Source organism: Trachymyrmex cornetzi, unplaced genomic scaffold (genome assembly GCF_001594075.2).
Source record: "Trachymyrmex cornetzi isolate Tcor2-1 unplaced genomic scaffold, Tcor1.1 scaffold831, whole genome shotgun sequence".
NCBI classification, from domain to species: Eukaryota; Metazoa; Arthropoda; class Insecta; order Hymenoptera; family Formicidae; genus Trachymyrmex; species Trachymyrmex cornetzi.
Window position 1 is genome coordinate 66274 of NW_017300171.1, and position 24098 is coordinate 90371.

At 34.3% G+C, this 24098-nt stretch overlaps 3 protein-coding genes, 1 long non-coding RNA gene and 5 other non-coding genes across 9 annotated transcripts in view; 7 read left to right on the forward strand and 2 right to left on the reverse strand.

The window, feature by feature from the left end:
- Nucleotides 1-10219, reverse strand: part of LOC108768988 (muscle-specific protein 20) — a 46382-nt gene extending 36163 nt beyond the window's left edge. Inside the window, exon 1 of the mRNA XM_018519724.1 lies at nucleotides 10084-10219. Coding sequence (XP_018375226.1) covers nucleotides 10084-10107 — 24 coding nt within the window. The 5' untranslated portion in view covers nucleotides 10108-10219. The remainder of the gene's footprint in view (nucleotides 1-10083) is intronic.
- On the forward strand, nucleotides 1845-6950 carry LOC108768989 (muscle-specific protein 20). Its single transcript, XM_018519725.1, has 4 exons — nucleotides 1845-1941; nucleotides 5375-5574; nucleotides 5661-5781; nucleotides 6165-6950. The coding sequence occupies exons 1-4, from the start codon at nucleotides 1936-1938 to the stop codon at nucleotides 6342-6344; spliced, it is 507 nt and encodes a 168-aa protein (XP_018375227.1). The 5' UTR covers nucleotides 1845-1935; the 3' UTR covers nucleotides 6345-6950.
- A 2329-nt stretch (nucleotides 10220-12548) lies between the features above and the next one.
- On the forward strand, nucleotides 12549-12630 carry TRNAL-AAG (transfer RNA leucine (anticodon AAG)). The gene has a single exon. It is a non-coding gene; the product is annotated as a tRNA-Leu (tRNA).
- Nucleotides 12631-14645: 2015 nt separating this feature from the next.
- On the forward strand, nucleotides 14646-15262 carry LOC108768986 (uncharacterized). Its single transcript, XR_001940518.1, has 3 exons — nucleotides 14646-14666; nucleotides 14858-14987; nucleotides 15068-15262. It is a non-coding gene; the product is annotated as an uncharacterized LOC108768986 (long non-coding RNA).
- Nucleotides 15263-20137: 4875 nt separating this feature from the next.
- Nucleotides 20138-20209, forward strand: TRNAW-CCA (transfer RNA tryptophan (anticodon CCA)). Its single transcript has one exon. It is a non-coding gene; the product is annotated as a tRNA-Trp (tRNA).
- A 306-nt stretch (nucleotides 20210-20515) lies between these two features.
- Nucleotides 20516-20597, forward strand: TRNAS-AGA (transfer RNA serine (anticodon AGA)). Its single transcript has one exon. It is a non-coding gene; the product is annotated as a tRNA-Ser (tRNA).
- A 303-nt stretch (nucleotides 20598-20900) lies between these two features.
- On the forward strand, nucleotides 20901-20972 carry TRNAD-GUC (transfer RNA aspartic acid (anticodon GUC)). Its single transcript has one exon. It is a non-coding gene; the product is annotated as a tRNA-Asp (tRNA).
- A 408-nt stretch (nucleotides 20973-21380) lies between these two features.
- TRNAT-AGU (transfer RNA threonine (anticodon AGU)) lies at nucleotides 21381-21454 on the forward strand. Its single transcript has one exon. It is a non-coding gene; the product is annotated as a tRNA-Thr (tRNA).
- Nucleotides 21455-21756: 302 nt separating this feature from the next.
- LOC108768983 (uncharacterized) lies at nucleotides 21757-24002 on the reverse strand. The gene is made up of 4 exons (XM_018519717.1): nucleotides 23673-24002; nucleotides 22836-23103; nucleotides 22236-22495; nucleotides 21757-21979 (listed from the first exon to the last, which is right to left on the reverse strand). Exons 1-4 carry the CDS (start codon nucleotides 23676-23678, stop codon nucleotides 21839-21841), a joined length of 675 nt encoding a protein of 224 aa, XP_018375219.1. The 5' UTR covers nucleotides 23679-24002; the 3' UTR covers nucleotides 21757-21838.
- Between the last annotated feature and the right edge of the window lie 96 nt (nucleotides 24003-24098).

A 24098-nucleotide genomic window follows, 5' to 3' on the forward strand; every position in this document is an offset into this window, starting at 1 on the left:
TTTTATATAATTATATATAAAACATTTTTCCCGAGAGAACTTCAATGCAATATGTTCTATTTTAATTACCGCAAAATAATTTGAGAATAATTTGTGAAAAATAAAAAATGATTCTACTTTGTATATCTATAAGTTTTTTTTCAAACGTCTATTGTTGTTTTGTACATTTATTATCGCAGTATCCAAGGATATATATATTTCTATAAAATGTCTCACGATGTACACAAATCATTTATTTTGAGAGAAACTATCGACGACGTGCCATTTGTTATCGCATTTATATAATATTTCGAACAGACGGACGCATCAGTAAATCGCTCCAGACGTTTACGCAGATCCGTTGCGTTACTTGGAAACAGCGACGATTGACGAAATCTAAACTCGGCGGTGGCATCACTCTTCGAAGTGGACGAAGTCCAGAAATTATGACGCTCACATATCGGCGTTTCCATCTGGCGAACGTCCACGTATGTTAAACATACGCGGCAAATTGCACCCACTTGTTCGAATTTTTCCGTTTCGTGGAAATATATTCCATAAGATGACGAACTCGTTAAAAGTTGCAAGTGATATTTTCGTAATGCGCAGCTTCGAGAGTTTGCTTATCGTTATATCTCGCTATTTGTTCATCTATTTAGACAAATCGCAAATAAATGTCCTATTGAAAGTAAATATTCTATTTTTATTTATTTTTATCTATTTTTATCTATTTTTATCTATTTTTATTTATTTCAATATTAAACAATAAACTGATGTCCCCGAAAACATCTTAACGTCACTTTTTAAAGTGAAAAATGAAATTCAAATATTTTTAAGACTATATTTTTCGTCCTCTTTCTGTCGCTCTTTAAACACGTTATTGATTGTAGCGCAAGAGAGAATAAGTCTCACAGCTAATGTGCGAATGACTCGAATATCGAATACCGTAATACAAGCTCTATAAGTTTGCGAGTCGCTGAACTGAACCTTTTTATGCATTTTAAACTATTTATCTCTCAATTAACGCTAAGGCGCTCGAATATTTAAGATTAGCGCGATTCATAGAACACGCCGTGTATATATACTAAAAATAGAATGAGACATCACACAGATGTCATGCAGCTGTCAGTAAGAAAACTTTCTAACTTGTTAAATCACGAAATTCCGCTAAAAGTAGCCTTCATAAGTGGAAAAAAATACATTTACATACTTACACACATATTGATCTCTTAATTAATTTTATAGATACATTAAAAAAAATTTATTACATTTTAATCAATATTTCTTTAAATAGTACTAACTATTGAATATTTATAATTAACAAATTTATTTAATAAAAGAAATGATCAAATTAGTCATCTTAAATCAAATTAATTGTTCTTGTACCAAATAAATATATGTTTACATTTAATAAATATTTAGTTAGTACTGTACAAATATTTATTAAAATTTAGAACATTTTTTTAGTGTAAATTTATTCATATTCATATTTCTAACAAATCTCACACACATGACATTTGTATTGTCTGGAAATTACGAATAAAGTCATTTATTTGATTTTTATTTTTCCCTTCTTACCGGAATTTCCGTCTGTCACTGTTTTGTTTTCGTCCGGCTTTTAGTGCCTGTTACAAAATACAATATAAGATACAATGCGTCTGCAATGCCAAGATAGTTTTCCCGCGGATCTGTCCAAACGCGAATCGTAATTTAATTTAGGGTCATCCTGTAAATAGGGCCGCAGTGTCAAAATCTGGTTACGAGCGGGGGTGTGGGATACCCACCCAAAAACTAGGCAACAAGCCAAAAGCACTTAAGTATCGGCGGAGGGGATGATGCCATATAGCGTCGCGACGCGCGGCGTCCGATTTAGTTTCTACTCGACATCATCGAAGTTTCAAAGTCACACGCAATCCGGAAAAGTCACCGTCGTCGAGGAAACAACGCAACAACAGAATGCCGGTACGTTTCCTTTTAGGCAAGAGAGACGCTACCTCTTTTTTTTTACACTCCGGTGACGATTAATCGCGATTCGATTCTCGCGTGATATTTCTAGTAAAAAACTCACATTTTAATATACATCTATTTTTTTATACAAGTAAAATAATATGAAGTGTATGACTTGACATCGATGAAACGTGCGAAAATCACGATCAGAACTTTCATATATTTTTTAAAATAAAGGAACAATTAAAGTAATATTCTGTAATGTTGTTACGAATATATCTTGTAATGGACATGGATTATAAAAATACAATTTTTATTGTTTAATTATATAGCAATCCGATATTATCCACCATTCAAAAGCTTTTAACATATGACTCCTACAGTATTTATAGTTGCGATTCAATCCATCATTCTGATACATCGTTTTACGTCAGTGTTCTTCTTTGATGTATGTCTTTCTCGTCTACATCCGGTGTATTTATATCCTAACATAAATAGTTATGCAACGTATACTCTTCGATGTGATCTCAAAAAGCTATAGAACCAAAACAAATGTATAGTGAATCAATGGGTAGCTTGACGATCAGTTTCAATAAATTTGATCGTGGTTTGCTACAAAGAAGCTTAGTAACTATTTCTGTCTTTCTTACACAAGAAGAAAATTTGCAATATTATTTAATCCTTATTTAAATTATTATCAATTATTGCCAAAAATTATTATTTTTGAAAGATTAATATTATTCGTCATCTGTTAATACGTTAAATACATATAGACAAACTGTTTATTTAAAAAGTTAAAAAGTGTTGGATTTATAAAGTAAAAAAGTTACATGCATTTATAAAGATCTGAAATATAACTGATTTATTAAAATAATATATTTAGCCCAAGCAAAAGAACAAGTTATGATAACGTCAAAATGTTATTAAAATAAATGGGAAATGATTGAAAAATGATTTTTAATCATTTTGGGGTCATTTTGACATGATTTTGATAGCATAATGATTTGTTGTTCTGCTTGGGAGAAATTTACACATTTCCTTTAGTTTTTTATTATTAAATACATCCTAGCTTATTCGTTTTATTCATTCATTCAACGGCCATCGCTTGTCATCTCCATGTTCGAATTAATCATTATATACGGCTCAATTTCATATCGCCTTATTTCATATCGCAATTTATTACATAAGTGGTTCTGGATTTATGAAATCCCACGTGTGCGAAATTTCTGGATTTTGTCCGCTATACGTTACGCTTAATTGTAATATCCGATTCATGCGTCTCGAGACAACACGCCGTGACGCGTCTCCGGCATTGGTTGGCGACAAATCAAGCCGGCACAGATGCGCGCGGCTTGATTTATCGCCAACCAATTCGCTAAAGTTGTGAATCTTACGAGGGTCTATCTAATTCAACTTTAAATTTAGTGAGCGGCATCCGCGTCACGTCGAAACGTCCTCGGAAATGGCGAGGGCGCGCTCGCACGAACGGAAGCCGCTCCCCTTGAAAATGGATCTTAAAATATCATCCCGAGTGGATGCGACGAGGAACACGTTGCCTCGACCGGTCTGACACTTTGCAGATAAGAAGTTGGAAATTCTAAGTCGACGCAGCTTCGCGGCGTACAAATTCAAAGACATTACTGTCAATCTTACGGCCAACATCAGCGCAGCGAAAATTGCCAACTTTTTGCCAGAACATTGTGGATATAATTCACATATTAGATCTACTTTATTAATGTCTTAAAAAAAAATATGTTTGTTGCTCGACGTTTGCGCAATTCCGATTTTATAAATTCAAGTTTTAGCTTTGCAATACTGTTACTTTGCTAATAAATGTTACAGTCGTAACAAATGTAATACATTATATTGTCAAACTAAAAATAATTAATGCCCGTTTCTATCAATGTAGTTTAATTTTAATCTTGGTTAATTAACTCATCATCTTTTTCTAATTCTTAAGAGTGAAAAGGGAAGAGTAAGTTAAATCGAGATTAAAGTCAATCTATAATGGTAGAAACGGGCATAACTGACTAAAAATAACTACACGTGCATTTACCGCGCACAATCATGAGCGAATTGTAATGTATCGTGCACATCAATTAGGATCAATTAAAGTCGCCTTCATTATATTCGGAACAGTTTTGGCTGAAACCGCATGGCCGAGATGTAGATTATAACTTGTGCAACTACGCTTCCCAGACGGCGATCGCGATGTTATTACAAAATTGCACAAGTCCATTGTATCTATATCGTCGATATCTAAACAACACCTCCCAAAATATCGCATGGATGAGCGAATTGCGAGCCGCGAAACAATCACAACGGTGTTTATCGCACGCCAAATCCGCTTTGAATCAACGGCTTTTCAGGGTTACCATTTAATTCTGCTATAAATACTGATTTATAGCTTCGACTGAGAGATGCCAGATTCCGTTTACGTCAGGCAGCTGTTCGGGTCATAAATCGTCTCGTGTGAACGTTAGAAATTCGGAACTCGTGAAAGCTATTAAGATGTTATTCGTTTTTGCATAAAACATTTGCCGTGAAATTGTTGTGAAATTTATGCGTCTGATTAAAGCGAAACTAATTACACACTAAAAAAGAGTTTGGTAATAGCTGTTTGATGAAATGGTGCCAATTAAATGTTTGGTTAATATAACCAAAAATAATTTTATTTTCCTAAATATTTAGTAAATATTATCAAACGGTTTGATAATATTATTTACATATTACTAAACTCTTTTTTCAATGTACAAGCATATATGGAAATATATGTATAATATATTGCTATTATTTTTTATGCGAAGATTTAATGCATATAGTATCATTATTTGTGGAAATATAATAATAACACATATTACAATAATTATACATTCTTAACATAAAAACTTTTGTATCAATTCATTCGGAGAATTCTCTATTGTATATATGAATTAAAATTGCAATTTATTGTAAACTAAACGCACAGTGACGAGGCATACAGATGTTCGACAGTTTAACACCGTTTTGCCAGTTTTCGTAAAAGCCAAGACATCAGTCGCCGTATTTTATTTTCGATGTTGGACTTTACGCGGGTAATCCTACACCGCCACTCACCGCGGTCTATTTCTGATACAGTCATTTTTAAGACATCCACTAAATGCTTACGATGCTCACATGCACAGTTTATTCCCGCGTGGGAAATACAATAAATTTTATGCCCATTTTCAATGTATAGATTAATTTGGGATTGACTCACTCTTTATTATTTTCTTATTTTTAGAAAGAAAATCTAAGAAAAAGATGAGAAGTGTGAATTGAACAGAAATTAGAGTTAATCTACGTTGGTAGAAATAAGTATTGGACAGCAATGAGATGAAAGATAGTGTTGAAAATAATCGCGCCGACACGCGTTTGTACATGAAAAGTTAATTTATATGTATATTATAGTTATATTACATTCTTTCAGGGTCGTAATAAGGAACAGGAAACCGAGGTCCTCGCCTGGATCGAAGCTGTGTTAGGCGAGAAACTCCCACCAGGAAACTACGATGACATTTTAAAAGATGGTGTGATCCTTTGTAATTTAATTAACAAACTTGCGCCCGGATCGGTCAAAAAGATTCAAAGTAAGGGCACCAATTTCCAGCTTATGGAAAATATTCAAAGGTAAGCGAGAGCAAACTATCTTTCTTTATCTTACTTCATATAACGATTTTTATAAGACTTTATATATTCTTTACTACTGTCAACAGATTCCAAGCGGCGATCAAAAACTATGGTGTCCCACAAGAAGAAATTTTTCAAACCGCTGATCTCTTCGAGAAACGCAACATCCCTCAAGTCACCCTCTGCTTATATGCCTTAGGCAGACTCGTGAGTAGTTCGCAATAATAGTTTGATTGATTATTAAAATCATAATTAAAGCTAACAAAATATCTATTATTCACAATATATTTTTACGTGAAATAAAAAAAATATAATAAAGAAACTTTCAATGGAACGGATATTTATATTTAAATTTTTAGAAAATATCGGGTTCTTTTTATTAACTTAAAAAAATAAACAACACTTTTTACATATTTTAAATATAGAAAATAGTAAAAGTTTTTATTATATATATATACAAAGAAAAAAGTTAAAACTTTCCATTTGATACATGTAAAATCAACACGGCATAATTTGCGACAGTTCATTTATATTTCTAATCGTTAATAAGTATTTGTGAAATTTAATTAGAGTAAATGTTTTTGTAATAGACGCAGAAACATGACTGGACTGGGCCAAGTTTAGGACCGAAAATGTCGGAAGAGAACAAGAGAACCTTCAGTGATGATCAACTTCGTGCTAGCGAGGGTCACCTGGGTCTTCAGATGGGATACAATAAGGGTGCCAGCCAGGCTGGTCACGGTGGTTTTGGAAATACACGACATATGTAAATTTTTTTTATAGAAATGAATTAACACACATCTGTATCATATACGTCTACAATGACTGGTTAGACTATCGAACACAGGAAGTATGATACAATAAAAATATTGAAATAAGTCGCATTTTTTAACCGCGCGTATTAAATGTGTGTGTGAAATAATAAGGATATTACGTTTTAAAGTATATTTGTCAAATTTATGAAGTCCGTAAAAAATTGCAAATAATCGATTTGTTTTTTATCATCGGTTATTATTGACATAAATGAGATCGAATAATTTGTGTTGACACTACTTTCTTTTTATAAGAATTATCATTTCTTTCGTACTGTCGCGAATATATACGCATCTCTACAGTATTTATTATTAACTTCACTTATATTATCTTCTTTAGTCAATCTTTAGATATCGATGTTTAACAGTTAATTTATTCATTATTTTATTCTTTTTTTCTATATATCAAATATTAATAATGTATAGCAATATTAATTTTCTATCTAGTCATGGAAGAATATATTTTTTATACGAATTCGTAACAGTTGTAATTTGCATGTAAATGTAAGTCCGAACTCTATCCGTGTATGTCATTTATGATATCGTACAGACTTTATATTTTATGAAAAATCCTAATTTCCATTACATATACATATACATTAGTATATATACACAACAATATATCATTTACACAAACAACTTTTATGCACAATCACACGCAACTTTTATATTAAACATAATACAGTACATTATACAAATACAAGTAATTACATATATACGTATTCATTGCCGATTTCGAAATAAAATATTACGTTAATATAACAAGATGTGTCAAAGAAAATATGAATATTAAAGACATAAACTAAAAACTAAAAGATACAATATTATTATTACGTTCACACAATTAAACGGACACGTAAACACAAACTACATGACACATACACATAACTCAACATTATACTACACATACTGACAGGCAAAAGATCCAACTAATATTTACAAATTTAGGATACTATTTAGAAATAGTTTTTCAGTTTTACAATATGATTACCATGCTTTACCTTTATAATCTTTTGCGATTTTAAATTATATCATAAATGTGTATCTACCTTATATAAATTAATCTTTATAAATTTCTACTTTTTTTTTATAAATTAGCAAGATTCTACAAATTTGTACCATTATTCGAATTATATACGTGTGTAATTTATGAATAAATAAATCCATATACATCTTTCAGAAAATTATTTTCTGTAACTTTCATCTTATCATTCTCGTTAATTTACGTAATCTATTCTGTAAGTAAAATTTATCACTGTTTTAAAACGCGTCATGGAAATATATAGGCTAAATAAGTTTCGGAAAGTTATGCTAATGGTACGAACGGTTAAGGCAAACGAATGTAATGATCGAGGAAACTGTTCTTAGAAATACCGACATTGCATTTGGAATTAAGCCAATTTCATGCAATATTCATACACTAGTAATTCTAGGGTAATAAAATTAAATGTAAAATACCATCTTGAATCAAAGAAAATGCTGAGGAAAGTTGCAATTATTAACGCAAATGTGATAGTTTACAAAAGCTGCGATACAAAGAATATTTTTGTTAATAAAATCCAACGTATCTTTCAACTGTTTATATGTATATTTTTCTTTTACAACATAATTGTCAATTATTAGAAAGAACTCTAGTCGGGCTCACTGTAAAAAAACGTATTTAATTTTAAGATATTAAAATGTTTTATTCTTATCTCTATTTTTTGAATATTTGAAGATGTTCTTTTCAATTTGTTTAATAAACAAAATACTATGTGTTTGGATTTAAAACATATAGTGTTTTAAATCTAAGGTCTGTTTTCTGTGGCTAAACTAGTGTACACTTTTGGAACTTAAAGTGAGATAGATATACGTTTGATATTTGTTTAAAGCGAGAAAGAGAGTTCTAGAACAGTCCAGTGCGGGAACACAAAACAGACCACTAAACACACATACGCATAGTGTTTTGTCATTATGTTTTGTTTTATGCGCTGCAGCGCATATCAAACGAAGGATTTTTCTTACGTTCTGTGTCTATCTTCCATCGCGGTCTATCTTCCCTCGCGTCGTGTTATTCTTTGCACCCACGCGGGTATAAAAATATCCACTGTTTGTAAATAAATCAGGAACTCTCTCGCGATCACGTCATCCGTGACACGCTTTTCTGAGTTTTTCGTGGAAGCTAATAAGCTCGTTTCGCCAACGTGCATGTTTCTGGCGCGGTAAAATTTAATTCCTATATAACTTTTGCTTTCCTTGGCAAATCCGAGTGCCTTTCAGTTTATTTCTGGATCACCGTGGTATACACGGCGACCGCTGCTGGACCCAGGTCACGAAATATCACTTTATTCTGAAATGGAGTCGTCCTATCGCGAGAAAAGAATCTCTTACGTGTTTCAGTTTCTCATCAGCAATTGCTGGCGTTTTAAAAGAATTTTTGTTAATATACACAATCAACCTAATTATTATTATTATAGCATTTTTATTGTATCATTGATTACCGATCTATTAGCGTGATTTACGTAGTATATTGCATAAAGATTTGTTTATTCTGAAATTTGATATCAAAAGAAGATTCGGAAGAAGATTATTTGGGCGTATCTTAAATCATTCCTCGTTCGACGTTTGAAAATTATTTGCTTTCTTAAAGGAAGCACGAATAATGATAAATTTCGGTTAATGATTCATAATGTTGAAAGTGTTTCCTGAAAGGGACGCCTTAGTACGTAGGTCGGCGAAAATCCCACGGATTGACGTAAGTGTGAGTCAGAGAGTGTCCGAAATAGAAAAGTTTCTTCTTCAAACTTTCAGAGGCTTTTAAAAATATGTAAGAGTAGTTTAGATAGAGAAATCTATCTAAAATCTTGTTTACGCGATATTTATATACACGGAAAGAATTTTTTCTTAAAGTTTACCCTGAAAATATGATAACCGTGGGATGATATTGTATTTCGAAGAATTTTAATGTAAATCTCTCTCATTCATTAATAAAACTACAATAAAGTATAAAATAAGTTTGATCAATTTTAACGAAGTGCATGGTAAAAATCTTTAAAATATTGTATTGTACCATAACTACTATTTTCACGGTAAATTTTAAAAGAAAATTCTCTCCATGCAAAATTTCCGTCGCAAAATATGAAATAGAAATTAATCATCATCATATTAATCAGTTTTAACGCATGTTTTTAAGCGCGCCTTGATTTGTTACGCACCAAATTTCTAATTCAAAGGTTAAAAGGAAATAAATTTTTTTCAAACTTTTCCTAATCCTAATATTTCTTCGTAATTTTCTCGTAATCTTAGTCTCTTACTCAGTGTTATTATTTTATAGAGAAATATTTTGTTGTCATTTGCGTTATCATACGAAGTATAAGTTTTCAACTAACAATAAGATTTAATATGTAGCATAAAATAATTGAACAATTAAATGAAAAGCATTTAACGTTTTAATCTATAAATAGAGCTGTCTTTAATCTATAAAAAAAACAACTATCGTAGAATATCGTAGTAAAAAATTGCTAAAATTATTTATTCCTATTTGTAATTGCAAAACATTATTGTTTTTCGCAATCTAATTTACGGGATGAAGTGTCTATAATAAAATGCAATAAAATAATAATCGTCGGAGTCGAAAATGGACGACATTAAATAAAAGAGAGACATGGCGATACGGCCCGTATCGCGCTTCGATTTCAAGAAATGGCGCGTCGCTTACCTGCCAAAGTGGGCGTCCAGGCATGGCGGATCTTCAGGTCTCGTCGGATCTCCTCTCCGGAAAATGATTTTCCGCACTCCGTACACAGAGGCTCTCCACCGTAGCTCAAGCTCAAGCACAAAAAGTGCGCTCCACCGCGGTCGCGCTGCGTATATATGCGTGACAGGTGCGCATACGTATTGGTGGAACGTGGGGGCGCGTCTATATATGGATCACTTACTCACCACTTACTCCAGACACGAGCGCGATTCATCGGGAATGTCTGCATGGGGTAGGGAGTATAATGTGATGGAACTTGCCGACCGATCGACAAAAACGATAATCGGAATTATATCAGTGTCTCATGTCCTAACATTTTATTGGGACTTAATCTTCCGAACTCGTTCAATTATATTTTTTATGTTACATCTGTAAATTTGAATTATTGTTATTAATTCTCCGCCGGCAACATGAATTTTAATTCTTTCATTAGCAACGAAGGTTTTCAAAAAACAATAATTTTTTTGTTCCGGATTATATAAAAATCAGACCAAAATTATATATATTTATTAAAGCTTTAACATTGAATTTTTATTATCATAAAAGTCAAATTGTGTACTTTAGTTATTTTTTACAGATTTAAATTTATCTATTAAAATTTACAATCAAAATATCGATAGTGCTTTTAAAGACTTCGATCAGTTGCCGACGAAGGGTTAAAAGTTTATTCAATTATAATACAATGTTACGTAATTTTAATTCTTTGAAATTAATCAATGCATTTATGAGGAAAGGCGAAAGAACGATTTTCTCGATGCATCTAAAAATTTAGCTAAATAAAATAATTTTATTTACTATTAAAATAACTACGTGGGAATCTCAAGCATGATAAGCAACGTTGCAAAATATTTTAACATTCTAGCAATCAGTTTGTGAGCGTCTTACATAATTATTTTGATAGTCCATATTGTTGTGCAAGTATTATAAATGAAAAGAAAATTGTGTAACAAGATAACAATACTGATATTTATCGTTAAAAGTTACTGAATTGGAGTCTTGTATTTCCACAGAGAAATAAAACTATAATTTCTATAAATCACAGCACATGTTTCGACGCGCTATATGAGAAAAGTGATCTTTTTTTATAATTTTTGGAACTCGCGCATATACGCGACCTTCACGGATGAAACATCAGATGACATCAGATTCTTTTTCAGAGGAATGACAAGGGGACAAAAGCGCACAAAGAGTGGAAGAATGAATAAGAAAGTAAATAGTGTTCACTAATGAAAACGAGAGAATGTAATTATCGTTAAGGTTACAAAGTCGGGAGATATTATACTGAAGCCTTAAGGTCGGGGCACAGACCTTTGCATAACGCATAATACATAAGAAAATCAAGTAATAATCAGAGTCTTTTATTTCATGGAAAGAAAGTTTTATGCAGAGCTCGATAAAATAATTGATACGAGAGAGAGAGAGAGAGAGAGAGAGAGACTATTTAAAATAAAAATATAAAATAAGTTTCAGAAACTTATTTAAAATATAAAATCGTCGGAATCGGTAAAGTAACTGATACGACTTATTTGAAATAAAAAATATAAAATAGGTTCTAAGAACTTATTTAAAATATTAAATAAGAAATAGGTCACAAGAAATTATTTAAAATATAAAATAAGAAATAAGACCCAAAAATGTTATTTAAAATAATAAGTTATTTAAAACAATAAACACTAAATAACGTTTTAATTTTTAATAAGAAGTTATTTAAAATAATAAATACTAAATAACGTTTTAATTTATTTTTATTTAAAAAATATATTTTAAATAAATTTATTTGCAATAAGACCAAGCCCTGTTCTTATGCATTATGCGTTATATACTATATAAAAATCTATAGATACTCCAACTCTTATTTTCAAAAAATATCAGTCTAGGTCCACAATCTTGTTTTAAAAGGCCATAAACTGTAAGCCGTAAATTGTAAATGACGATATATCGGTCAAAGAACTTATGCTTTTAGGTCGTAAGAATTTTTTTGCTCAATTCGCTTAAGTCTAACAATTAAAGCCTAAATAAGATCGCGCAAAAACAGTTTAAAGACAGAAATATGCTCGGTCTACAATCTTGCTTTAAGAGGCCGTAAGCCGTAAAACCTTAAGAAATTGACTAATCACAGTTGAATATGAGAAAAATAATCAACTGTGATTGGTCAATTTCTTACAACCTACAGCTTACGGTCTCTTAAAGCCAGGTTGTAAATTGAGACTCACGTACAAAAATATTATCACTATATATTATGTATATTACAGATTTTTTTCAGATACGATATAGATTCAAGAATACGGAATTTTCTTTCGCGTTTCCCTCCGTTTCCCGTCTTTCCGCAATCGCGTCGAACGGGATCAAGGACGGAGACGTGCTCTAATTTCCCTGAGAACGTTTCACGTGAGAACAGCCGAAAAAGAGATCGTGCTCTCGTCGATGGTAGCGTGGCCGAGCGGTCTAAGGCGCTGGTTTAAGGCACCAGTCTCTTCGGAGGCGTGGGTTCGAATCCCACCGCTGCCATTTTTTTTTCCCTCCCGCCCGCGCGCCCGCGGATGGCACGCCGCGTCGTGCCGTATCCGCGGCCTCGCGCGCGGCGACCGCACGTCGTGCGATTAACGAGACGCAATGGTAGCGTCTCCTTCGAAGGTCCAATGGGTTGCGTCGGCACGCGGCGCCGTGGTTCACACCTATCAGGCTTACATGCGCTACGAGTAGGCTAACGTCTCGGTTCGGTTGTTCTGTGCGCGCGACATCTGCGGAAGGAAAGGGCCACTTTAACGAGCTCGACCGAGTCGAACGAGCAGAGAGCTGCCCGTCGAGAACAATCGGCATAAATATTAGCTCAAGAATTAAGTAGTCGTAATATCAATTAGATTTGCTCATCTCCCTCTGAGGGGATGGCACATTTTCTTATAAACTTCTCCTACAATACGTATCTACATACCCAAGCAGAACAAGTCACGATAACGTTAAAATCACGTTAAAATGAATCGTAAATGACTGAAAAATGATTTTTAATAATAATTATTTTGGAGTTACTTGACATAATTTTGATGTCATGATGACTTGTTGTTCTGCTTGGATGCATCTCAAAAGCTCAAAATCGCGATAAGAAATTATGTGCCATCCAGACGAAGAATAAGTCTGTTGGTGAAACGAATGTTCTCGTAGCCGAGATAATGCAAGCGAATTTATCCAAGTGTGCAAATCTCCAGGATTAAGGATTTTGACTTCGTTTTATTTCTTTTGTCGATATATTTATTGACATTTATTTTCCATGTGACGTAATGAACAATTAAAAATATTATCTGCGATCTGGGAATCGCTTTTGAGAGAACAAGACGGAATTCTAAGGCGCGAGATATAATACGTACGGAGCAAAGGAACGTATGCTCCTTACGGAAGCTCGTTCACGGAGTTTCCATGCTCTTGCGAGCAGATGGGATCCTGTTGATGTTGTTGTCGTCGGGGGCTCGCCATTCCTGCTCGTTTCGGTTAAAGGGGATCGTTATTGAACGCTTATGAAACGGCGAAGGGGAGAACGGAACGCACGACTGATGTAGTAACAATAATAATAACGGCGTCGTAGAAAAAAGGAGAACGGAAGTGTGCTCCGAGGCCACGTGGTATCCTGATACAGGTTTCATTCAAAAGATGCTACTACGGACCACGCCCAATTAACAGCTCCTTCCAGCTCGATACGTCATAAATGGACATCGAGCATATATTATCATTATTATTATTATAGTAATAGTACATTGTGTAACAAAAAAAATTAATTTATTATTACCCAAAACGGAACAACAAGTCATGTCAAAATGGTATTGAAATGAACCGTAATTGATTGGAAAGTGACTTTCAGTCATCATTTTGGAGTCATCATGATGACTTGTATTCTGCGTGGACATGCACATGTAAATATGTTGAATAAAATATTGCTTACATAAGCTGAAGAACAATACACGTAATAACTGTATACATGTAATACATGGAATCACAAGTACATTAACGTATAAAGTTGCGCACATATCGGAGTATATTTGGCGCGCATGTTTTCCGTCTGTTCGCATATCATGACTGTTGATTATTCGAAAAATATTCTTATTATTGTTATAATGTATTATTCTTATTTGTTATTACATTATTAAATATTATTTATTATTGTTATTCGTTAAATTTAATACATTAAACTACGAAATCTATTTTGCCACGATTTACAATTGGACAATTATGAAATGTATTTTCATAATTGTCCAATTGTAAATCATGGAAACTGTAGCCGAGATTTTAATTCTATTTGGATAGGGAAAGGTTAGAGGCGCATCTGTCCTCTCCGCGTTCGTGTCGAGAGATGAAATATTGTTCCTTCGATATTCATGTGTAGACGTAGGTCGGTATTCATAGTCATTTTTTATATTTAAAATTGTTATAGATGTTAAACCAATCACAGAACCGTATTCGCATCTTAAAACATTAATAATATTAAAACGAACAGACTACACTCTGACAAGAGTTTATAGTAATAATTACAAAATGTTGAGTGAATTCAATATTCGGTTAATATAATAAAAAATAATTTAATTTTTTTACATAAGTATGATAAGTATACTAAATATAATAATATAATCAACAGTTTACTAATAATTACTAAATATTTAAAAAAGTAAAATTATGTTTAGTTACATTAAGCGAACATTTGATCAACATTATTTTACTCAACATTTGGTAATTATTATTCTTTTTTCAGTGAATGAATATCGACCGTAAACGCACAACGAAGAAGCGCATTATCTCGGATGGCGATCCTGCATCGTGTACACATCTATATGCACCTACATGTTCTTCTTCTTCTAGTTCTTTGACCGCAATGAAGTGCGGTGCGTGCTCACATCCCGTACGTAGGCCGTGCATTATCAGGACAGCATAAACGATGTGGCCTTTCTCCTCTCTCGTACAGTTGAGCGTCATTCGCGCGGGTTGTCTCACTTGGCCCCTCCTCGCACCAGAACAACACGCGGAGCGAGGAAGTCGTCCGGGTGTACGCGTTCTTGTATTACCTATGGTACCTACTTTCGTCCGAAATGTTTTCGCTCGATGGAAATTACCGACGTAGTCACAACGACGATCCATGTGTCACAATATGGCTTACCAATTAGCATGTGTACATTTATATTTTATACATATACATATACAATTTTGTGATTACAATTAATTATAATCTAATTAATACTCTACTGTTATAACAACCAATTAATTTAATTGATAATTTTTGCGTAGTGTCAACTATTTTTCTTTATTATCACGACGGAAAAAATTCTCAGAGCTTGATTAAGATTTTTATTTCAGGGTAACATAAAAATTTTACTATACAGATTAAGTCTTGAAATTAACACAAGAAGACTTACTAATATTTACGAAATATACACATGTAATATATTAATAATATAAAATAATAAAATATGTAGTATTAACTATTAAGTGTATGCAGTATACATACGTATACAGAGTATTGTCAACTTGATTGTTTAATATATTTTAATGCTTCATAGATGTTTGACAGATTGAACAAGAACCATACAAAGCAATTCTTTCTGCATACGAACGTCCATTGTTCTCGCTATATCTCGCTGCATAGTCTATTTGCCATCGCTACTTATCTTACATAACATGTCACCATGCGCTGCGTCGTAATGTCACAAGCCACTCCCGCTAAAACGATACCAAAAGCAGTTGAAGCAAGTGTTCAGTTATACGCACAGTGTTAAACGACTCGTCAATCTACCTATCTTTCCGGTTACCCCTGCTCGTCCTCCACACGCTAATTTACACGTAGCCCATGAGAATAATCTGCAGTCAACGAGCAGAATGGACATAATCAACAATTTAACCGAGCGGCGAGCAGGGACACAGCAACGCCGAGTAGGAGCACTAAGAGCGTGGCCGCAGCTGGCGGTTGATCGTGCTAGGTGCTCGCAACTCCTGGCCGCTTCTGTTCGCCGTGGATCGGAAAGACACAATTTTGAGGAAGAGCGCGCGGGCCTCTAAGCACCGTCACGGCGCAGCCATATCCCATTGGTCCACGGCGATCTCTTTCCACCGCTTATTGGTTCATTGACTCCGGCATGGACGGAAATTTCGGCAGGACTACCAGGCCCGGCAGGCCGCCGCGGCCGGCACGGCGCGAATCCCGCTGGGCCGCGCCCGCCCGCGCCAGAGAGTTGTGCGCGGCGATGCGGGGCTGCGACCGACGCGCGGCCGTCTCTCCTCTACGTCTCGCGGGAGTCGGCGGACCGTCGTCCACGGGGACAGTGACACCGTTTTTCCCCAAAATCGGCATTAATAACGTACGATTCCCCGTCGTCGTCGCCGTCGCCACTGTTACCGACTAGAACGACGTACGCGCGAATGCCGACTTTAACTCCGGGTTTCCACGGTGTTGCTCGGACACCTCGTGTCTACATCGAACTAGGATACTCGATACGCAAGTCGCGTATCCTCGCCACCATGGGAATAGCTCCCAAACGGATCGAACGTTATTACGTTTTCCCCTAAAATTAAACCTGCTACGCGAAAGAGTGGGGACTATTACCTGCAACGAGGCAGTGTGTATGTACATATACAGGGTGACTCACGCGACACATTGGAGTAAGGCGATGATGTTTTGCTGACATTTACGAGTGGCGACAACGCGGCAGAAAAATCGACTTTGCGTAATTTACAAATCATGAATAAGATCAATTGAATGCATATTGATCTCTTTTCGTACTTAATACAATAAATTTATCGTATCAATATATTTCGTATCGTGAGATGCTAAGTTTTATATTTTGTAAAATTCGGATCTTAGTACAAAAATTATTGTTTGTACATCTTATGAATCTTGTTTTGTTGTATATATGTATTATTTATCGGAATTTAAATGCAAACATATAAAAACGTATTAACTCATAAAAAGCTATTTTATATAGTCGATATACATATAATAGTATTATATGTATACTCTATATAGCCTAAATTATCATATTACTGTATGGATGTACCTTACAGAAATTTAATATTGAAGATAGTGATTAATTATACTTATTTTGAATATTAAAAGCACTGTGTGTTGCTCAATGCTTTTAATATTTAAAATAAATAATTAATCACTACCATCCTTTAAATTTCTGTAAGAGACAACTAATACTGTATATGGATACAGACTATATGTATATACATATTATTATATATTCTATATTGTTCAATGTTTTTAATATTCATCAATGCTTTTAATAATCATCAGAACAAATAATTTTTAATATTAAATTGACTAGAATCAATTTGAATTTCTATAAGAATTATAGACCTTAGAGAAATATAATACTCTATAAAGTATTAAAGTGGTTAGTGATCAATTACTTATTTTGAATAAAAGGTATACTAACAACGGTTACACTAATCAATTTAATACTTACAATATTAAATTTCTTTTGAGGAAATATATTATTTTTATATTCGCAGTATATATTGATACGAAATCAACTGTGCCACTTTATTTCACGCATTCTTCCAATGTCCTTCGACTCTCCGGAAGAATCAATCGTCTACGCAACTCCACGATACACCCAGTACATAATCTCGTGCGTGCACACGTACATATATATGTATGTATATGTACGTGCACACGTAGGCCGACGTTGTTGACACCAGCGCTTCTATCGGTGGCGTCGCGAAATTGCGGGCGGCCGCATGCGTTCCTGTTGAAAAAATTCCTCACGGGCGAAAGTCAAGGTATGATGGAACATTGCCGACGAGCCGGCCGGCTTGATTGAGAGAGTGGAGAGAGCTCGAGATCGCCTCCTTGTGCGATGTGTTTCCCTGGTAGCAGGAGGGGCTCGGCGAGACAACCCGCGCGAAACTCTGTTCAACGTAGGGAGAACAGCTGCGCCGTACGAGCTCCTACCACTGCGTGCCGTCCGGATAACGCGGTGCTCGCATGCGGGATGTGAGCACGCACCACGTGCTCGTCACCGGGCTGGGCCGGGCTGGCCGCGCTGGGGTGACGACTATCAACGATCGGCCGCGCACCAATTCCTCGCATCTTCTCGTCTCGCCCCGTCTCGCCCCGTCTCGCCCCGTCTCGTCTCGCCTCGCCTCGCCTCGCCTCGCCTCGCCGCGCTGCAATGCTGCGTTTGGCGATGTGGCTGATGTCGGCGTTCAATTTCTCGCGGCGCGGCGGCACGCACACATGCGAAGAAGCCAACGCTCCTCGCAAAGCAGGGGACATGCGGTAGCGTACGTCCACGTATCGATCGTATAGCTCGTACACTCGGGTACTCGGGACATTCGAGTTGAGCTAGCGGTGTTAGCGTCGAACAGCTCTGATCGTGACACGGTAATCTTAAGGCTGGAGCACAGCACTTTTTGTATAACGCATAATGCATAAAGCATAAGAAAGTCAACCAATTAGAATCTTCCATTTTATGGAAAGGAAAGAAATGAAGAATTTTGGTCCATTTTCTTATTTTACGTATTATATGTTATTATGTTTTATTATACAAGACTGTGCTCTCGCTCTTAATGTTCCTTTTGCATGCAGACGCCGCAAAGTGCATCGAGTTTGAGGATCGGTAAGGCGAAACGCGAATGCGAGCTGTCAAAATACGTTCTCGTGCGTGTCATCGTAAATACAAAGAAGCTTAAAAGATGTCCACAAGGGTCTTCTTTTATTTTCCTTGCAGTATAAATATCATGCATATTATTAAAAAACAAAATAATTTAAATAGTTTAAATAAGGAAATAAAGAACTTTTTTTTAGGTAATTGTATTTCGAATGCAAGAGCTGCGATATTTGGAATATATTACTCTGTGTTCTTCATTTAAAAACTTTAATACGCCAGAAGTTTATAAGAATCAGTCTTATTGTCGTTCGATATAAAATTCGTGGCATGTAGTGACACGTAAGATAAGAAATGAGATCATTCGTAATATCTGATGATTTATCAGCAGGGAATGGAAAGTTACTTTTTAAAAGTAACAAGTTACAGTTACTCGTTACCGAGTAGGAAAAGTAACAAGTTACCGTTACTAGTTACCGATTTTTAAAAGTAACTCGTTACAGTTACCGTTACTTGAGAAAGTAACTTTTCGTTACTTTTCCGTTACTTTTTTTTAAATCGACGACCAACAATCACAGCGGACTGGCCTAGAGGCTTCTTTAGTCTCAAGCGCATTGTAAAAAATTGTGTAAAATTATAACTATTATACTGGATAATTTTGAGATCCACTATAATAGTTGTAAACGTCCACACGTTTGTATATTTGCAATATGCAAATAAAAATAATTTCTTGGTTTGGAACTAAGCAGATTGTGGAAGTACAATTACAATGTGTATGTGTAGCTACAGGAACGATAATATGACAATATATTTCGCACTATATATTATTATACATTTAACAACAATACGCGAAAAATTTCTTTTATATTACGTAATATTACTAAAATTTGGATAATATATACGCATTCGTAATGAAAATATAGAATATATATATATGTATATGTACAAAACTTAGTAATTTGGATAATTACAGGAAATATTCAAAATATCCTGCTATTTACATAATTTCCAATATAAAATAAGATATATTTACACAATAAAAATAAATTTACATAATTTTTGTGGAATTACATAATTTCTGTAAAATTGCATGATTTTTTATATTTACAGAACTAATCATGTAATCTATTTTACATTTATTATATGTGTAAATTTACGAAATTTTTTTACAGTGTAAGTGGCTTGTGTCGCATCGTGTCCAATCATGTGCAAAGTAACGATAAAAGTAACTGTAAAATTCGTTACCGTTACCAAAAAAATGTAACTTCGTTACCGTTACAGTTACCAAAGAAAAAAAGTAACGCAGTTACTAGTAAAGTTACCAAAAAAGTAACTTGTAACTGTAACTTCGTTACAAGTAACGAGTTACTTCCATTCCCTGTTTATCAGGATACGAATGTATTTCTTACTCGGCAGCGAATCACCGCCAAGACTCCGTGGCGCAACGGTAGCGCGTCTGACTCCAGATCAGAAGGTTGCGTGTTCAAATCACGTCGGGGTCAATCGTTAATTTTTGTCAACGCCTTCCGTGAGTTTTTACGCAATCGCCATTTTTATTACCTTTTGTTACAACGGCGCCGTTCAATGACGCAAAAGCACATCCTTATACCCATACCGCGAATACCGAATTGGATAATGTTAAATATTTTGGATTTGAAAATACGATTAGTATCGAGTCAATTGCTGTGTATAATACATCACACATTCATATATATATATATATATATAATAATAATGAAATTAATACTTGATGTGTTGAAATATTTGTACTACAAGGTATTGGAATTTCCAGCAGGTAGGTCCACGTAGCAGTCGTGGCCGAGTGGTTAAGGCGTCTGACTAGAAATCAGATTCCCTCTGGGAGCGTAGGTTCGAGTCCTACCGACTGCGTGAATGATGGGGAACAATATTTTTGCTACTGAATATTCTTTTTTCTTGCAAAACGGCGACCAAAATTATTTTTTTTTTTTTCGTTAATATAATTTTCAGTGCGGAATGATTTAATTTTTATTTGATTTATTTAAAATATCCGTTATTGATACAATGGATCATGATGACGTAATTGAATGAAAATTTTAAATTATTTTTATGTTTTGCACAGTTACATAAACGTTTAATATGTATACTTATTATTATACAGCTATTTATTGTAATTTAATAGATGTTACATATTTTGAAATCACAAATAAAAATTCCTCGATAGTATAGTGGTTAGTATCCCCGCCTGTCACGCGGGAGACCGGGGTTCGATTCCCCGTCGGGGAGATCTTTTTTTTTATTATTTTTTCTTTCATTCCTGATGCAGTCGAAACAAAGTGTCTTATGCTAAATATATCCAGCATAAGGATACTTTAAATATAAATAAACACAGGAAAGAAAGTGTAATGTTATATATATTGTTAAATTCAGATTACGCGCGCTTATTATTGTGTGAAGTTTTTTTAATTTGACTTCAATTATAACGCAATCCTCTTCGTATCTTTTTAATATCTTTCAGAGACCTTATGCATTTATCAATTAAAATAAATTATACAGTTAATGGAATAAGTAATTTGTGATCTAAACTATGTTTTGATTAATAATATAATAAAGAGGCGATCGATGCAATTATGAAGTTTAAACGTCACAATTGAAAGTGACTTATGGAGTTGATAGGTTAAAAAAGAATTCGTAGGCGCCGTGGCTTAGTTGGTTAAAGCGCCTGTCTAGTAAACAGGAGATCGGGGGTTCGAATCCCCCCGGGGCCTTGCAAAGTTAATTTTTTTCATTCGTGATAACAATGTGTATAAGTGACTTATATATTCTAATAATGCGTTAGAATATTTACAATGTCTAGAATACCATATTTATTTAAGAGCTTATTGAACGAGACATCTATTATAAATTTTATTTTAAACTGCAGCTGATTATTTATATAACAAAATAGCTCTAATTACGACTTTTAAATATTATATTTAATATAATATAATATAGAAAGTACTGAAAAATACGTATATATAGTTAACTTATTTATATGATTTTTTTTTTATAATAAATAAATATGCATGCATGTGTTTCGTATTTGAGAAATTATATGAGCAGAAATTGTTTTTGTTATAATAAATGTTGTATTGTTGCTGTAATATTCGGGATCAGAAGTCGAACTTATATCCGTTTCCAGAGACCTTCACGTGCGCGACCGATGGGGCAGATGAATAAGCGACACCCAGCAAATTTTGAGATTGTTGTTCCGTTTGCTGTTTCTGCTGCAATTGAACCTGAGTTTCAGGCACCTGTGCACAATTACTATTAACAGAAATCATATTTAATAATCAAACGTTTAATAATCACCATATATGAGAATTATTATCTCTTACTGCACTAAGAAAAAATGTGTTAAATTTTAATAAATATTTAATTGAATAGTGCCAGCTAAACATTTACTTACAACAAATAAATATTTATTTAACAAAAAAATTATTAAATCAAATTAATGATTCTCGTACTAAATAAATATACTTATATTTAGTAAATATTTAGTAAACCTACCTGTTCCGATGGAATCGCGTGCAGCTGTCCTTGTTGAGCCTGTGCCAATTGTGCATGACGAAGGGCGAGTAGTTGCGCCAATTGCGATTGATAAATTGCTGCGTTCGGCTGATACGCTTGCAGGTATGCTTGCTGCGGCTGCTGCAATTGCTGGGCGTACGTTAATGCGACCGCGGGATCCGTCTGGGCCTGATACACCAATGGTCCGGGAACAAAATTCGGAAGGATCCCGTTCGCAGCGGGACCGAGTGCGTAATATCCTGCACAAAAAAAATGATTGAAAGATATATTATTAAATTGTATTCACTCAATCTCTCTTTAAATAATATGCTTTTCAGCTTTTTTGAGTGGCGCGTCTCACAGTATGCGTGAAAATATAGACGAGATAATTATGTGAGTCCATATGTACATGGACTTTATTTAATAATACTTCCTTTGTTAAACATCGGAAAAAAGAAATAAAGGAAAAAATTCAAGACTTTCCGACTTGTTTTTCACTAAGGAATCATTAATTAATATCGCTATGATTGGATGTGAATGATAAAATACTTAGTGTAATAAAAAGACTTTGAATACTGTTTACTAATTGTAAGCACAAACCTAAACCAGGATTTCTTTGTGCGAGGGCTTGTGCAATACTCGGTTGAACCTTTTGAATTAGCTGAGGATTGCCGATGCTGGAGGCAAACGATTGATGGGAACTGGGCCCAGCGAATGCGAATGACGTTTGCGTTAATCCTGGTCGGACGAAACTGAAGGAGGTATGTTGCTCTGAACTGCCTATTACGTTTGTCGGCTTCACCCCAGCTTGAATCGGTGGCTCGGCCATGACGAAACAATACATCGCACTTAAGACAACCGAGTATTTCTGCAATTTGCAATTTTTGACATCAATCGAGATAAATACGATATTTAATTAGCGTAATGTAGTGAGTTTCTGAAAGATATCTATACTTATGTAATAAATATCTTTAAAAAAAGGACATTATAACAAAGATACGCTGGTAATTATAACAAAAATTAAATATTATTATTTCTATGATTTAATAATTGTAATAACAATTAAAAGTAATTATCAAGTAGTATTACAAAAATTATCGTTATCTTATTGTTATCATAATGTTATATTATAATTATCCTCTGTTTGTAAAAATTACCATATATCAATATTTATATAAAATATTTCTCAAAGATTTAGAAAAATTGGATCAGACATATACATTTTATTTTAATAATTCATTTTTATAATTTATTATCAATATGTTAAAAAGTTTGTATTTTCGAAAGTTTTCCTGGACATTTTTATTTTATTGTGTCCACGTGAAATTTTTTTAATTCTTAGAGCACATTTTCAAAATTTGATCTTTCAACGAAACATTCCGTTACACTTGAAAAATGAGACACGAAAAGTATATGTGTTCTGTTTGCCTCACTCACCAACATTATGAAAAATCGCGCGATCTATCTTGTAACGTACAATGAAGAGGAACAGTATTATTGCTGGCAAAAATCACGACGGTATTACGGCGCGATGAAACCTCATGGGGAGCTATATACCACGGAAACGGCTGGGGCGAAACGTGAGATGCATCCGATCGACATCATTTTATCGAGACACTTTCTCCGGGATATAAAATGTCGAACAATCCATGAATCGTAATCAGATGTGTAATAGTTTGCTTAAAATATGAGAGACGAAAACCATGGAATGACAAGGTTCTCGCAACCAGTGTATCATCTATTTTTAACGGCAGAAAAAAATTAGTATTTTTTACATTGAGACTACAAACAAAATAATTTCTTCCAAGATCAAGATCACTGATAACGGTGAAAGTCACTTTCGAAATGCTTAATGCAACAATA